Below are 15,066 nucleotides of genomic sequence, written 5' to 3'. Positions count from 1 at the left end.
TACAATCTGACCCAAATCAAACAAGGTTTAAATTTTATATGTATTATCTTAGCATTTAATAGCAAAAAAGAAGCATTTCTTCTCTAGGAGTTTTAATACAATCTTATGAACAAATGCTAGGGCATGTCCTGAAAACCTTATTATTAGATCTTCTAGACCTAAGATGATGACATCTGTGGACATTAAAGAACTTTGTCATAAAGTTATTTGGCCCTTAAGGACTGAGACAAAATGATCCAACACATGTGGAGTTCCAGATAATATTCTCAGATTTTATTAAAGGGGAAAGGACAGTATGTTCTAACTCACATTTCCAACTGACCCTCTTTTCTCTTATTTAAACCATTTTCTAGGAGGCTGCAATAATTGTAAAAAGTTGAAATTCACATTAAGCAACAATGCTTTCATTTATTCTGTGGTAAAGTTGACCAGAGTCTTACCCCTATGGTGTGGCTGTGGGGGTGATCAGAGTTTGGACATGTTGTGGATCTGGAGAAGGCTTCAGACTAAGTCCCATTAGTTTTTTATACAATGTGAGACAGTCTACCCACTCCTTGTATATCCAAGCATGAGCTGCGTCTGCTTTCTGTGGCACAAAGTCCCGTTGGCTTCTGGTCTGACTGGATTTTGTCATCGCTTCATCACCAATCGCGTTATCCAAGACCTCAAGGTCAAGCTGTGTGGAGAAAGGCCTCAAATTTACAAAGCGAAGGGTTTCATCTTAGCTTTTTGGAGATCATATGCATCTGTCAGCCTTCATAGTTGTCAACTGAAAAAAGGTTTATTGCTTCCTGCAGGTTAAGGGTCAGTTTTCACCTCAAGCAGAAGTGACAATAAATAATTTCATGTCTTGAGATAGGATAGATGAATAATATGGGCTGTGCTCTCATGTCAAAGGAAGTGACCCACAGAGATAATCTGTAAATTTACAGTCCCTGTATGTCAGATTTTCCATTATGGTTGTGAGATTAGCTGGCCCTTTACAATAAAAATGGTTACTTGTGACAGTTTGAATATCTGATCAGAGTACCTCCAGTGTACACCTTTTGGAGGTTTCCACTGTCCAGTCCTCTTAGAAAACCTGGAAAAACTCCCAGAATCCTTTGCAAAGAATGTATCCAAGTTGGCCTGGGAATGCCCTCTATTCACCTAAGAGTACTTTTAAAAGTCACATTTGTGGATGAATTTATGGATAAGATATTTTAATTATTTGTTACACAAAAATGAACATACAGAATCCATAGCAAAAAGTAATGCAAACTTTAAAATATTTTTTTTTCTTTTACACTTTTTGGTCTACCCTATAGTTTTCTCAAAAGTACAAAATAAAAGGTGTTTCTGTGATATTCAATTTTATTTAATTGCTAAACCATAAGAATAGGGAAAATAAGTAAGACGGTCCCCATTTAAAATGTTTGTATTGATTCTATTAATATGAAGTCACCCTTAAAACTGGACAGACAGACACTTTTGCTTACACGGCCTGGTTTTTCTAGATGTTTCAACTTTAGAAATATCATCATGTGGCTCAGGGTGTGTTTTAAGAAAGGTAAGCTTTTCCATAATGTCTCAAAATTACATCTAGATTTTTCATAAACGTGTTTTATTGGAGTTTAGAGTTAGTGTCATGATGGGTTCTCTTAGAGTAAAGCCCAAGATGCAGAACACACACGGAGGCACTGGTAAAAGTCCAAAGAGTTTATTAAAGGCTCAAGCACATGTATCACAGTTCAGGCAGGGGACTGATTCGCTGGGGTCTGTGCGGGGAAAGGGAGATGGCTGGATTTGAGCTTCCAGCTCACTGCAGGGAAACAACAGGGGAAATCCACATGGGAACCTCTTAGGGAAACTCCACAGGGGAGTCGACAGGTAGCATCCACGTAGAATTCATGGGTTGGCTCACCAGGGCAGATTAGCAGGTTAGCTTTCCTAGAGCGTCAGGCTTGGGACTGGCTTCCTATGATGCAACTCTCCCAGAGCCGCAGGCCAGAGACAGGTTGCCAGAGAGACAGTTCTTCCAGAGCTTCACAAGGAAACAGGGGGTTAAGCTCATCCAGAGCCTTCACGAGGAGACAGGTGGTTAAGCTCATCCAGAGCTTTCACGAGGAGACAGGGGGTTAAGCTCATCCAGAGCTTTCACGAGGAGACAGGGGGTTAAGCTCATCCAGAGCTTCACAAGGAAACAGGGGGTTAAGCTCATCCAGAGCTTCACAAGGAAACAGGGGGTTAAGCTCATCCAGAGCCTTCACGAGGAGACAGGTGGTTAAGCTCATCCAGAGCTTTCACGAAGAGACAGGTGGTTAAGCTCATCCAGAGCTTTCACGAAGAGACAGGATTCCTGTGAGGCAGAGACAAGGAAGAATTAGAATCTGATCTCACACTAGAGATAACAAAGATTCATCTGTAACAGAGGTTCAGGAAGCTAACCAACTAAGATCAACACTGCGGCGTGGAATCAAGGTCTGAAGTCAGCTTATATACTGTGGTCCTCCTAATTAGTAGATCAGCCACAGGTGTGTGGGAGGTTCAGCTCAGGATGACCCACGGCGCACTCTGCTGGAGGCAGAGGGTAATCTCCAGAACCTTGGGACTCCAGCCCTAAGGGAAAGACAAAGAAAGCAGAAGAGGATCCTCGGCGCCCTCTGGTGGGCAAGCCTGAGGATCCCAACAGTTAGCTTTTATTTCAGTTTTCCAAAACAAATCCACTCAAATATATAACCAATTCTAGAATTATTGTAGCAATTTTCTCGGCACTGACTCTCTGCAGCATGAAACAATAGTAATTGTCTATTTTTCCCCATTTGAAAGGGACAAACCAGCCCAACTCACGAAAATAACATCAAACAACAGATTTGGTTTCCCTGATTCCATTTCTTAGGTACACCTCTCAGTCACCGCCTCAAAGATGAGATTGACTTTTAATACAGCCGTCATCCACCAAATAGGAAAGTAATGGCTGTTATTCATCACCTTTAGGCCTTCAGCAATACCACTGCCATCATTAACGTCACATAAAAGCCACATATTTCCCCACTTTTCCTCAGGGAGCTCCGATGTATTGGTTCTTTCAGCACACCAAATGGAAGTAAATGAGGATTTATGTCAGCACAGCTGGTATATAATTACCCTGGAGATGTTCCGACTGCAGGAGAAACTGGAATGATGTGCCTTTTATCCCATTTTTGATATGGAAGGTTATAAAGTGAGACAGAGGAAAGTAAATTTGGGGAAATTGAATCAAACTCTAACGTGGGTTGTAAAGTGCTGAAGAGTGTTTATGATATAAATGAGGATTGATATCATTTGATTTGATTTTCTTAAATATATTAATGGCTGCCTTTTGTAAACCATTTCCATATGTTGGGATGGTCAGACAAGATTGATCTTCTAACCATCATCAAGGTTTTATCCATCCCAGGTCTAATTTAATTAGAGGTCAGTTGCATAAACAAAACAAATGATTAATATTCTTATTTATTTCAAACATTTGACACATGTTGGAAATGTCATGAAAGCATTAAAAAACAAAGTTTCGTTTAATGCACTCTGCATATACAAAATGACAATAAAAGTTGTTAAAAAAGGAAAAAGAAACAACACAATGATGAAACTTAAACCCTTAATAACAGTAAAAATAAAACATTGCAGGGCTGTGCAGGTTTTCAATTCATGATCAAAGGGTTGCCAGAAAATGAACTCCTTTAAATGAAACATGTCTCCTCTAAAAACCTAGTGCTGTGTTTAGCTTTTATTAACACACAGCTTTCTCCAAGGTCGCTCTTATTTGGTCGGAGCAGGAGCTGCTTTTGGGTTTAACCTTCCACATTATTTGAACAAAAAAGTTCTTGAAACCTAATTTCTTTTGTGGGAGCACAGTAGACTGTTTTCTTAACTTTCAATTCTGTTTTACAAAACTTTTCATTCTTGTTGTTCAACAAACATCTGGATTACATGGAATATATAAAAGTACTATTTGATAAAAAGTCTGCAATATTTTCAGTTTTATGCAATTTTGATGTGCAAAACTACAATATACTTTCCAAAGTAACCTGTGTTGACCACAAAGATACTATATTACTCAGTGATTGTTAGAGCTGTTTTTCATTCTATTGTAGTTAAAAATGTGTGATTTTTTCCAAAATGACAGTTTCTGCAGAAAGATCAGCCTTTCTTAACTTCATTGTTAATTTATTTTTTTCTTTTGGGACTGCAGAAAGTCAGAAACAGGAGACGAAGCTCGGTGGAGGAGCCAGCAGACACTGCTTTAACAACCTGAAGCCCAACACTGAGTATAAGATCAGCGTCTACTCTCAGCTACAGGATGGGACCGAAGGACCTGCAGTCACAGCAAATGTGAAAACATGTAAGCAGATCCAAACACAACTCCCTAGAACCAAAAGTAGTTGGTGCGTCTTAATTATTTAACAGTAAACTTCAAAGTTTAGAAGTACATGAAACAGATGCTTAGTGCAGATGTGCAGTACATACACTTGACTGATCAGTATTTGCATCATCCATAAAATGTGTCAAAAATTCCTTTTAAATAGGCTCCTGCAGGTGTGATCACAATATAACAGGAGCACACTCACTATGCACACGTACACATCCTCAAACTGCTGTCACTTGTTTTTGTTTAGAATGAAAAGTCTGCTGTATAATCACGTCACTTTTACCAGAAAATGTCTTCTATCCTTGAGGGAGCGTCACGTCCTCGTCCGTCTCTCAGAACGAGCCTTTTGTTTTGCCGCAGCAGCACCAAACACTAATCAAGCTCCAGTGTCTGGAGATGAGGCAGAGGAGGAGGGAGGCTGTTGGACGGGCGGGCCGCTTTGACATTTAGTTTGCTATGAACGTCACGCAGCATCATTTCAATAGATAGGGGCTAATTTTCATAGGAAGATTAGTCTGTATTATACTTTTGCTACTTTATAGAAATAAAAAAGGTTTATTTTTTGTCATTCAATATTTATACTGTATAACATATTTCCCCAGCAGCCAATCCTGATGTATTTAAAACGTTATTTGATTTCTTTGCATAAAGAGGATGTAAATGATAAGTTGCAGTTCCACATGTGATGTCCGCTGGAAGCCAGCATGGTCAAGACCTGCAATTGCAATAATACCAGCAGGAAAAAGAACATCAAGGAGATATGGATTGTCAAAGTAATTTGAGTAACGATAAATATGTAACTTCTAATTTGAGCATGAATTTTATGTATTCCCAAAAAAGTAGGCAGCTAAATTGGATTCACGATATTTGTAATTATGCATACCAGGAAGAAGATATTTTAATTTCCATCAAAATATTTATTTTATGCTGAAAGGCTTAAAACTTTCATTAAATCAAGTCAGAACAACTTCCAAGGGCAGATCTTACAACTTTAAAAAATAGAAAACAATTGTTATTGCAGGCATGGATGATGAGAACAAACCAATTTATTATTATCCTAGTTCTCCCACTTAGAAAGACCCACAACAAAAATAAAATGTTTGGGCTGAAACTACAGTTGTGATGGATACTGGTGGCTACTTTTAATTCTGTCAAATTAAATTAAACTTTCTTTACCTCATATTGTTTTCCTACTATTCAGCAAGTAATAATATTGTGCATGCTCTCCTCGAGCTGTGTGTTGCAGTTGTGTGTTACAACCCCCCCAGCAGTTGTAATATTTAATAAAAAAAACTAATGTAAATCCATTTGTTGTCCCACAGTGGGGCTATTCAGCAGTCAGTAAACTAAAAGATGATGTCAGTAGAAAAATATAATTTATTTCACAATTTAAAGGGGTCACAAAATACAGCAGACAGCAAAAAGGGGAAGCTTTAAGCCTCAGGGTCTCTTAAGACCAAACCAACCCTCCCTACTTATAAAATAAACCACTTTCTAACAGAGAACTGAAAAGAAAAAGACAATACCTGAACTCCCTGGCTAAACACGAAACAAGGAGAAAAAAATTGAACAAAAATGGCAGAGAACCCCAACCAGCTTCCACTGTGAACAGAAAAATGCTTTCATTAGCCAACTATTCAAAATTAATCACACAGTAACAGTCAGCTCACAGACAAGATCACTGCAGATCAAGGCCCATTGAATAAGAGAAAGGGTCCTGACATCTCAGGGTTGAAGCTCTTTATGAGGTGGCTCACAAGCTTCAAAACATTGCACCTGTAACAGCCAGGTAGACCTGAAACACAAAGAGAGAGCTCTCTCATGAAGAGAGCTCCTAGACATCACTGATCGTAACAAGAAGGAACCCTGAAGGCTGTAAGCGTTTCTATGTGCAGCTGGTCTGGAACGGAGCTGCGTGGAGTGGAACAAGTCTGTTATGGAGGATTTGGGATTTCGGGGTCAATCTTTGGCCCCCTGTAGCAAATTTGATCCAAAGATTGTCATTATGCTTCATTCATATTCCTGTTAACTCAATATCTACATTATTTTTGCCGACAGGAAGTATATCTCCATAGCTAAATCTCTCCACTTTCAGAATATCGATTAAATAGTGATCAGTGAGATTTTAAAGCTACCCTGCTTTAAGTGTCTCCATAGCTTCATTGCTGGCCTGTGTGCTTCTGATATTCTTTGCTCACTAATGTTCTCTAACCAACCACTGAGGCACTTTGCTTAACATTTGCATTCATTCTAAACTCAGTTTAGCTGATGTAATCTATTTACTGATTAGAAAACTACTGGGCTAATTCCAGTTTGCTGCAAAGAGATTTGTGTTTTAGATACAGGGCCTTAATACATCAAAACATCATTGTTTTTAGATTTTATTTAAAAAATTGAAATGCATCTCATCTGTGTTTTTACTTCCTCGAAAAATTGATTAACATTTGTTATTTTGAAACAATGAAATAACAAACAAAAACATCCAAAAGGTGTGATTACTTATAGAGACCAGGAGATGGCATACGGAAAAAAAGAGAGTTATAGTGGCAAAATGAAATGCTAATTCATTACAACATAATACTCATTTGTGGCCACAACAGGGGTTTATGACGAGAAAAAAATGCAAAAAAATGAAGGCTAGTCTGATTACCTGTATTTTTGACTGAAGGTAAGCTACAAAGAGATCCTCTCATTACTAAGAGGCAGTTAAATAGAATATTAAGAGCCAGCTACGGTGACCAAATGTCCTGATTTGGTGCTGGCTTTTTCACTTCCGTTCCAGTGTCCCACAAATTGAAACAAAGTCCTGCATTTGACTGGGTCAAATTATGGAAGGTCACTAAAAATATTTTCCTAAATGAGAATAAATCCGAGCTGCAGTCATTGTAATAGTCTTTCAATAAAAAAAGCTCTGTCTGTCTGTCTTTCTGCCATCTCTTTGTTTAAGCTTCTCACCCACATGCAGAGAAACACTCAGGTGGAAACCAGAAAACTGATAAATGATTTTAAACAATGGTTAGTGATCGGAGATCTGAACTGTGGCGGCTTTGTGGGAAAGAAAATTTGGATCAGAACCAATCAGACTTCTATACTGGTTATCTACTGCTGATAATCAGAAGCTCTGGAAACAGTTATTGGGATTGTATGGGGTAAATAAAACAACAAGTAGTTGTCTTACTTTTAGAGCATGCTTGGTTGTTTAGCGGGGAGAGGTGAGTGGAGTCTGTGGTTGTGAATAGGAGATCCATGGAAACAAGAAAGGTTCTCCACCAGGGCAGGTTGGACCAAGAGACATTTAAGCTTGATAGTGCTGGACAGCAAGGCTGCGCAAGAGGAACTACTGTATTAATCCAGGAGGGACACAAATGGTATAAGGAATGACTTGGTAGTCCAGCTTAATCTACAAAGGAGAGGTTCTAGGAAATATACCTTAAGGAGGTAGACTTACTACAGACTTACTGGGAATAACTTAGTACTCTAGTTGGGCTAGATGTTACCATACAAAAAGAAATGCTGCCCAGCAGCAAGCTTATAGGCACGCTCTCTGGTGGAAGAAACCTGTACTGAGAAATACCAAGGGGACAACACCAGACTTTCACCACTTTTTCTCTCTGTCTCGCAAAAAGCAAAAAACACCTGCTGCTGCCCAATATTCATATATATATTCATCTCTAATACAAATATTTCAGTGCTAAGCCATTTAGTCTATGAGGACAGGATACACATTAATGATGCATATGATTCACTAAAGCAACAAATAAGTTTACTCATTGGTTGTCTGATAGTATTCTGCACATTCTAAAGGCAGGCATATTTTTCCAGTAGTGCAGTCATGCTGGATATGATCTCTATAAGGAGAGGATGCGGGCAAAGGAGAAGAGAAATGACATTTTCTGTTAGTGTGAACATCTTTAAAATGACTGAAGAAGCCTCAGGTTGTCAGAGTTTATCTACATTTGGAGCGGTCCTTAAGGCGTGCAGGGCTTGTTACGTTGAGTCATTGCAACTGATCCAGGAATTGATTTTTATCCACTTGTTTCTATTCTCTTGCTCTTCTACTGTTACAGTTTGTTACGTTTGTCATTACTATTCATACTATTGGTTATGTGATCTCATCCTCTGCACTGACCAGAGATTATTTCCCCTCCAGTTTAAATGAACGAGCGGGGCGACTTTAAGCATGTTTCCATGAGCTGAGGGCTGACTATATTTGTCCTGTGTTTGTGGTCTGAACGGATGCAGATAGACTGCATTCTGTTCTGCCTTCAGCTCACTAGAAGTAGGCTTAAAGGATGAACCCTATAGTGATAGAGCATTGATTACCTACTGTTCACCTAGGGAAAAGGAGCAGCCCTTAATACTCTTGGCTTCAATGGATTGCATGGCTAAAGAAAAGGTGATATGTTTGTTAATTCTCCAGAACCAGCATAATTTGCTCACTGAAACTGTGATGGGCCAGATGTTTGTTGAACAAAATGTTGTCAGTGCTGCACTGTGTGACGTATGAACAGTGGATCTAAAGAATTACTTCTGACTGTAAAGGGCACTTTCTAAGATAAGAATTATAGAAGAGAAAGTTTGGCTAAACCCCCAAATGTTTTTAAGACCATAAAAATGCTCCTATGGTAATTAAAGGAGGGCACAGATTTTATTGTGTGACAAAAATGAGTGCCAGCATAAGCCTGGCAGGGGAAGAGGAAACAATGGCCCCATTAGCCTCTGCACATTTTAACTGAATCATATTATATATTATACTGTTAGTATTCCCACAAACAAAGTATGCCATTGTATGCCCCCCATTTAACTTCCTAGGCTCTGCAAATGCTGTCAATTGGCCAAATATCAAAGTCAAGGATATCGACCATAAATAAAATCACTCATATATGCATAAAAAAAACTACACTATTTTTTATATTGTTCGCATATATAACATTCAATTTTTTTCATTACAAAAACAAATTAATGCTGCATTTAAATGTTCATGGAGTGCAATTATTAGCAAGTTAATTTGCACATTTCAGTTAATTCATGCAGAGTTACATTTCTGCATGTTTGCTTTTGGTTGGATTCTGTGATTTGTGAAATCTGAACAGCAAACAATTAATTTACTTATGTCTAGTTTAGATTTTCATAGAATAAGCACAAATAAAAGACAGAAAGATTGCTACTGTAGATCTGGAAATGCTCAGTATAACAGTAGGGGGAAAAAAACAAAGGGGTAAAAGAGGCAACAAAAAATATCTGAAAAACAGATATTTGTTTGCTTTAGGCTGCTCACAGACACACTGTGGCTCTACAGAGAGCCTCTTGGATGATTTATGGCTTTGTTTTGATGCAAATGAAAGCTTGAGCTTTTCCTCAAATGACTATCCCCATCGCTGCAGGCAGCCGCTACTGAACGCTCCCTACCTGCCATCACAAGTGATTCGAATCCTCAGGTAGCTGATTTACTGACTAAACAGCCCTGAAAGCATCATGTCTGAATGTGGTTTATCTTTAAGAGGAGGAGTAGTAAACACTCACACAGACCCATGCTAAGAGGCCAAGGCCAGAGACAGCAGGCTTTGGCTCATGCCTGGAGTTAACACTATGATCACTGCACCAAATTATACAGGAGCTCACATCTTGCAGCTGCTTGTAGTTATTTTACACTTTCTGTATGACTATTTATATACATATGTGAGCTGTCTGAGGTTTGGAACCTTTCATCAGCTCATGTAGTTTTTTTTAATGAAAGTGAAACTGATTTGTAACGCCATTTGGCATATTGCTTTATAATGACCGGAGTCTTAAATTGCAGGTTTTTAAGATATTCTTATGTTTCTCTCTTTACACAGTACCGATCCCAACAGCAGCACCAGTCAAGCCCCCAACCACCACCCCACCACCTACAATTCCTGCTGCTAAGGAAGGTGAGAACTCATTTTGGCCTACTTGTCTGACGGAATGCTTGATACATTAAGCGCTGTGCCTTTTCTTTTACTTAAGTGAGGGTGTAGTAGATGTAAATAGCCTTTAGTTTTTATAAATTTTTTAGCATCTTCATAAATGCTGTTAGATTATTATGGTTTTATGCAGAGGTTGCTACTAATATACACCCTTTAGCAGTTAATAATTTCAAAACACAAGACTACATTGCCATTTTTTCCATAATTGCTTATGGTGTTTTTAATCCTCATTTGGATCAGTTGTTTCCCATGAAAAATCATGAATTATAAACTAAACACCAAAAAGAGGGTCAGCCTGTAGAAAATTACTTCAGAAACTTTTTTTGGCCGACAGTGGTGTCAGATGCAGGAGTTTCCCTGCGTTTATTTAAAAACTACAGATTGGCGATGGCAGGGCGTCTAAGGCAGGAACTTCTTGTCTTAAAGTTCAGTCTGTGCCCTGAGGAAGAATTAAATTGCAGTATAATGGCAAGGGCAGTACAAAGAGACGAACGCTGCCCAGAGAGAGATCCAGATATGGAAGTCTTAAAGACAGCAGAACTGACAGGAGATCAGATCAAAGCAGGCGAAGGAAGGCAGGACAATCCAAAACCAGAGTCGGTTTCTAAGAGGTCCACAGGAGACCGGGCCAGAACATTAGATATCTGAAGAGGTACAGAAGGGAAATCCAGGTCGGTGTCAGGAAGAAGAAGTACCGAAGGGAATCCAGGTCGGTGTCAGGAAGTAGATCCAGGGTTGTCAACAGGCAGAATCCAGCAGGAGTCAGAAGACAGGTCAGGCAAACAGATCAGAACAGGAACAGGCAGGCTCAGAGGTCCAAACGCAAATAGGTTAGGATCAGGCAATCAGAACACAATCAGGTACGCTAGAGAACTCTCACCAAAGGCTTGAATAATCTGGTACTGATGACTGGAAGCAGGAAGGTTCAATAAAGCCTGAAATACTGGCTTCTTTCAGTAAGCCCCAGGACAGCTGGGGCTAACATGTAGTTTGTGAATGACTGAATGTAGTGTAAAGTGCTTTGTAAAGTCTCCTGACGTAAAAAAAAAATCACCATATAAGTACAGGTTATTTACCATTTTTGACAAAGTGGTAAGCTATGAAATGTCCCTTTCTGTGTTAAACAGCTCTTTGTCTTACTGAGATGAAAATGAAATATGAGATGGCCGTGGGGCTAAGACTCTAGTGTTTAAGTTTTATTTTGTATTACATCATCGTCTTTCTTTCTTTTGCTTCCAAGGAGGCGGTTTCCTATTTAAAGCAGTCTTGACCAACAGATATCTGACCTTTGAGTAAATTAGATGTGTTCTTTGCATTTAGGCATATTTTTTCATCCAGGGCTTCTACTGGTTACTGCTGAATGTGAAATACTGTAGACAGGATGATCGTAAACTCCTTTAACTCTGATGACATGGTTCTCTACTACAATAATTGAGGACTACACTCTTGGTTGGGGGTCAGTCTATGCCTTAAGTAGAGGGCTTTTAAGGAATTTGGTGTCTTTTTTTATGTGTGATAGTAGAAGGCTGCAGGAGATGGACAGACAGATAAGTCTCCGGTCTTTTATGAAGCAAAAGGTTGAGTCAAAAATGAAAGCTTTCTTTTTTCTTATGTTTCACACCTAAACTGGGATCATAAGATGGATCATAATAAAAAAATTCACATCCTGGGCACAAGAAGCCAAAAACTGCTTTGTCCTGAATGGAGATCCACAATCCAAAAGGGACCTCAAAGTGGAAAGCCTGCTACTCTACAGTATATCCAAAGAAATATGTTGACCTTACTTTGACTTCTAATCTCTTTGGAGGTTTTCATTCAGACAAGTCCCCTGGCAAAGAAACCCAGTGAAGACCCAGCACTTGCTGGAGGGCCTATATATCCTATCTGCTCTGGATAGACCTTGGGATCCCCCATAATGAGCTGAAAGGCGTCAGTTTAAGTTTTCAGATAAGAGGAAGAGATCAGAGACTTAACTCAAGACTTTAGCAAAACAAATCTACATAAACTCCACAGTAAAAATGTCAAAAACTGCAAATATTGCACTAATTTATCTTTATTTATAGTGTGCTTAATATGACTTCATGAATCTAACCGTTATGTAATCAGCCACCCTATAAACTGTATGTGATCCCAACTCAGTTGATTAGTAAACTGAGTTGACCTTCTTAAGCAGAGTTTATTGAAGCAGCTGAAAGCAACGTTGAAATATTTTTTGCTAAAGATAATACCTAGATAGGTATATACAGACAGCAGGAAAAATGAAATTATGTAAATCAATTCTAAGTTATGACTTTTTTCTGACTCCTTTTTTGAGGAGTTTATATGCTAGGCCACAGATTCTTCAAAAATGCAGGAATCAATATGTGAAATATATATATTGTGGAAGCTGTCTACTCTTAGTCTGTAATGATACTGCATATTTTTAAGAGAAAGTAGCTTCCCCCTACACACACGTAGTCCTGAGAGCCTCTGACATTGGCAGTATTTAAAATATATATCTCAAACTGTAGTAATCGTTTTCAATTTCAGGGTTCATAAATGCAAACAGATAATTGGAGACTGGAGATGAAAATAATCCTTTGAATGTGCGCCTCGTGAGTCTTTACTGTTTTATAACTTTTAATTTCATAGAACATATAATTCAAATTCCTCACATCTGTCATCACTGAATCATCAGTTCCCAGTGTACCATTAGCTCTTTTATGCGAGGGAAGAAGATAACAGCATCAGTCTTGTTTACTGTCTCATAAAATGTTGTTTATACAGCAGCGTCCTCATTAGGAAAAGAAAAAAAATAATTTTCAATTAAAAAAACATTATAAAAACTGTAAAGCAATGTCAGTCTCCTGTTTCTTTAAAGAGAACAACATTTACAATGCAACTAAAATTCAGGCATTCTCCTTTAGACGAGGTTCACTGGTCAAATATATTTAATTCCCATCATGCTTTCAGGTTCATGGTGTATGATGTTGCTTTTAATACTCTTTGGTTAGATAACAGGAGTATTTAAATATATTTATTTATCAGCTTTAGATTTATTCTATTTATCCAGAGAGAAGTTTTTTTTCTACTGTTTTGTCTGACAGGCATCATGTGGTTGATTGAAAATTTTAAGAAGGCATGGTTAAATCAGATTTCTGTAATAATTTTCTTTAATTGCAGGATATGATTGTTTATTCTGGTTCTAAAATTAGGGGTAAGAGATAATTCTTTTCTGTTTGTCAATAGATTTGAATACCCTTGTGCCCCTCGTTAAGCTTTGTTTGTGGCTTTAAAGTGTAATAAGCAGGATATAATAGCATAAACCCATCCCTTTACAAATTATGCCAATAAAATGGACTGTGCCAAGAAATACAGCCATAGGGTAAGGCAGGGATGTGGTCAGATAAAGGAAAAGTAGAGGGGATTTGATGAGTAAATGATTGAAGTACTTAAAGAAAATCTGTTTCTGACTAATAGCTACTAAAATGCTCACCTTAAAACACTTTGATCAGTGTTTGTAATTCCAACACCTGACTCGCCACAGAGACGTGTGTCTGAGTGATGGTTTAATGCTACCCTGTGCCTGGATGTCAGCTTGCCACATCAAACTGTCTTTCTACACTGAAAAAAATGGATACTTTGGATCAACTAAAAAAATTGCTTTAATTTGTCGCACATAAAGTAAATTTATTAGATGGTTGAAAGCATCCGTTTAGATTTATTAGAAATATATTCTTACCTTCAGACAAAGAAAGAAACTGCATTTATGCAAAGTGAAACTGTGGGTTATAACGGATCAGAAACAAGTTTTATGCTTTATTATTAATACATTTATCAATTAGGAAAAAAAATTAATTACATAACAGTATAAATTTACTTTGGAATAAAGTAGTGACAAAAATGTTAAATTGTATTTAATTATTTGGTCCAATTATATTGACCCCAGACAGGGTTTAAAATTCATGATAACTTACAGCTGGACCTTTGTTTTTTTTTTTTATTGTAAAAATCATTAGTTGTATTCTGTTATTGTTTTCTAACAAGCTACCTGGAGTGCCTTAGAGTTCTTAAAAACATCCATACGATACCTGAGGTATTTAATTTAATGACAACAATGCCTGCACATCATAAACATTTCTACAATGAGACTGAGTAGACTGCATTAGTTGTATCGGCAACCTTGCTCATGGTGTTCTAGTGCTGGCCACACCGATTTGGATGTGGAAGGATAAACCTTGTAGTGTAACTATTACCTTTGACTTGAAGTAGACATTTACTTGGAAACTATTTGTTTCAGTTGATTTTTTTCTATGATAAGAAATTTTGAATTCCAGGTAAAGTGAAATTACTTGCCACAAATAAAATAAATGTTTTAAGTTGGAAAAACATAAAGTTTCAATTTGATCCAATGAGCAGTGTAAGTTTGGAACAGTGGCCATGTCTGACCAATGGAGAGAATGAGAATATGAGCATTTACAAGCAGGACTTTTGTAGCCATCTCCTCAAAGATTACATTACTTTGACATCCCAGATGAAAGTTCGTAGGTTAATGAAATGACACCATTATACCAAAGCACAGGGCTCTAACATAAACATTTACCAAGCTGTTTACAAGTATATAGTTTCATCAGTTAACCATTAACTGCAGTAGCTACATTTCATCCCACAGATGGCAGCACCAAGACACTTTTAGGATAATTTGTCAACTTTACATAAAAATGTCACATAGCGTAAAGATAAACCCAT

General features: G+C 38.0%; 1 protein-coding gene across 1 annotated transcript in view; it reads left to right on the top strand.

Moving 5' to 3' along the window:
• LOC119779922 (collagen alpha-1(XIV) chain) overlaps window positions 1-15,066 on the top strand; it is a 281,288-nt gene that overhangs the window by 117,355 nt on the left and 148,867 nt on the right. The window contains exons 24-25 of the mRNA XM_038279773.1: window positions 4,214-4,363; window positions 10,228-10,302. Coding sequence (XP_038135701.1) covers window positions 4,214-4,363; window positions 10,228-10,302 — 225 coding nt within the window. The remainder of the gene's footprint in view (window positions 1-4,213; window positions 4,364-10,227; window positions 10,303-15,066) is intronic.

This window comes from Cyprinodon tularosa, unplaced genomic scaffold (assembly GCF_016077235.1).
Source record: "Cyprinodon tularosa strain WSP-4 unplaced genomic scaffold, ASM1607723v1 ctg153, whole genome shotgun sequence".
Lineage (NCBI taxonomy): Eukaryota > Metazoa > Chordata > Actinopteri > Cyprinodontiformes > Cyprinodontidae > Cyprinodon > Cyprinodon tularosa.
The sequence above is the reverse complement of the archived record's forward strand: the minus strand, read 5'-3'. Positions and strand labels throughout refer to the sequence as shown.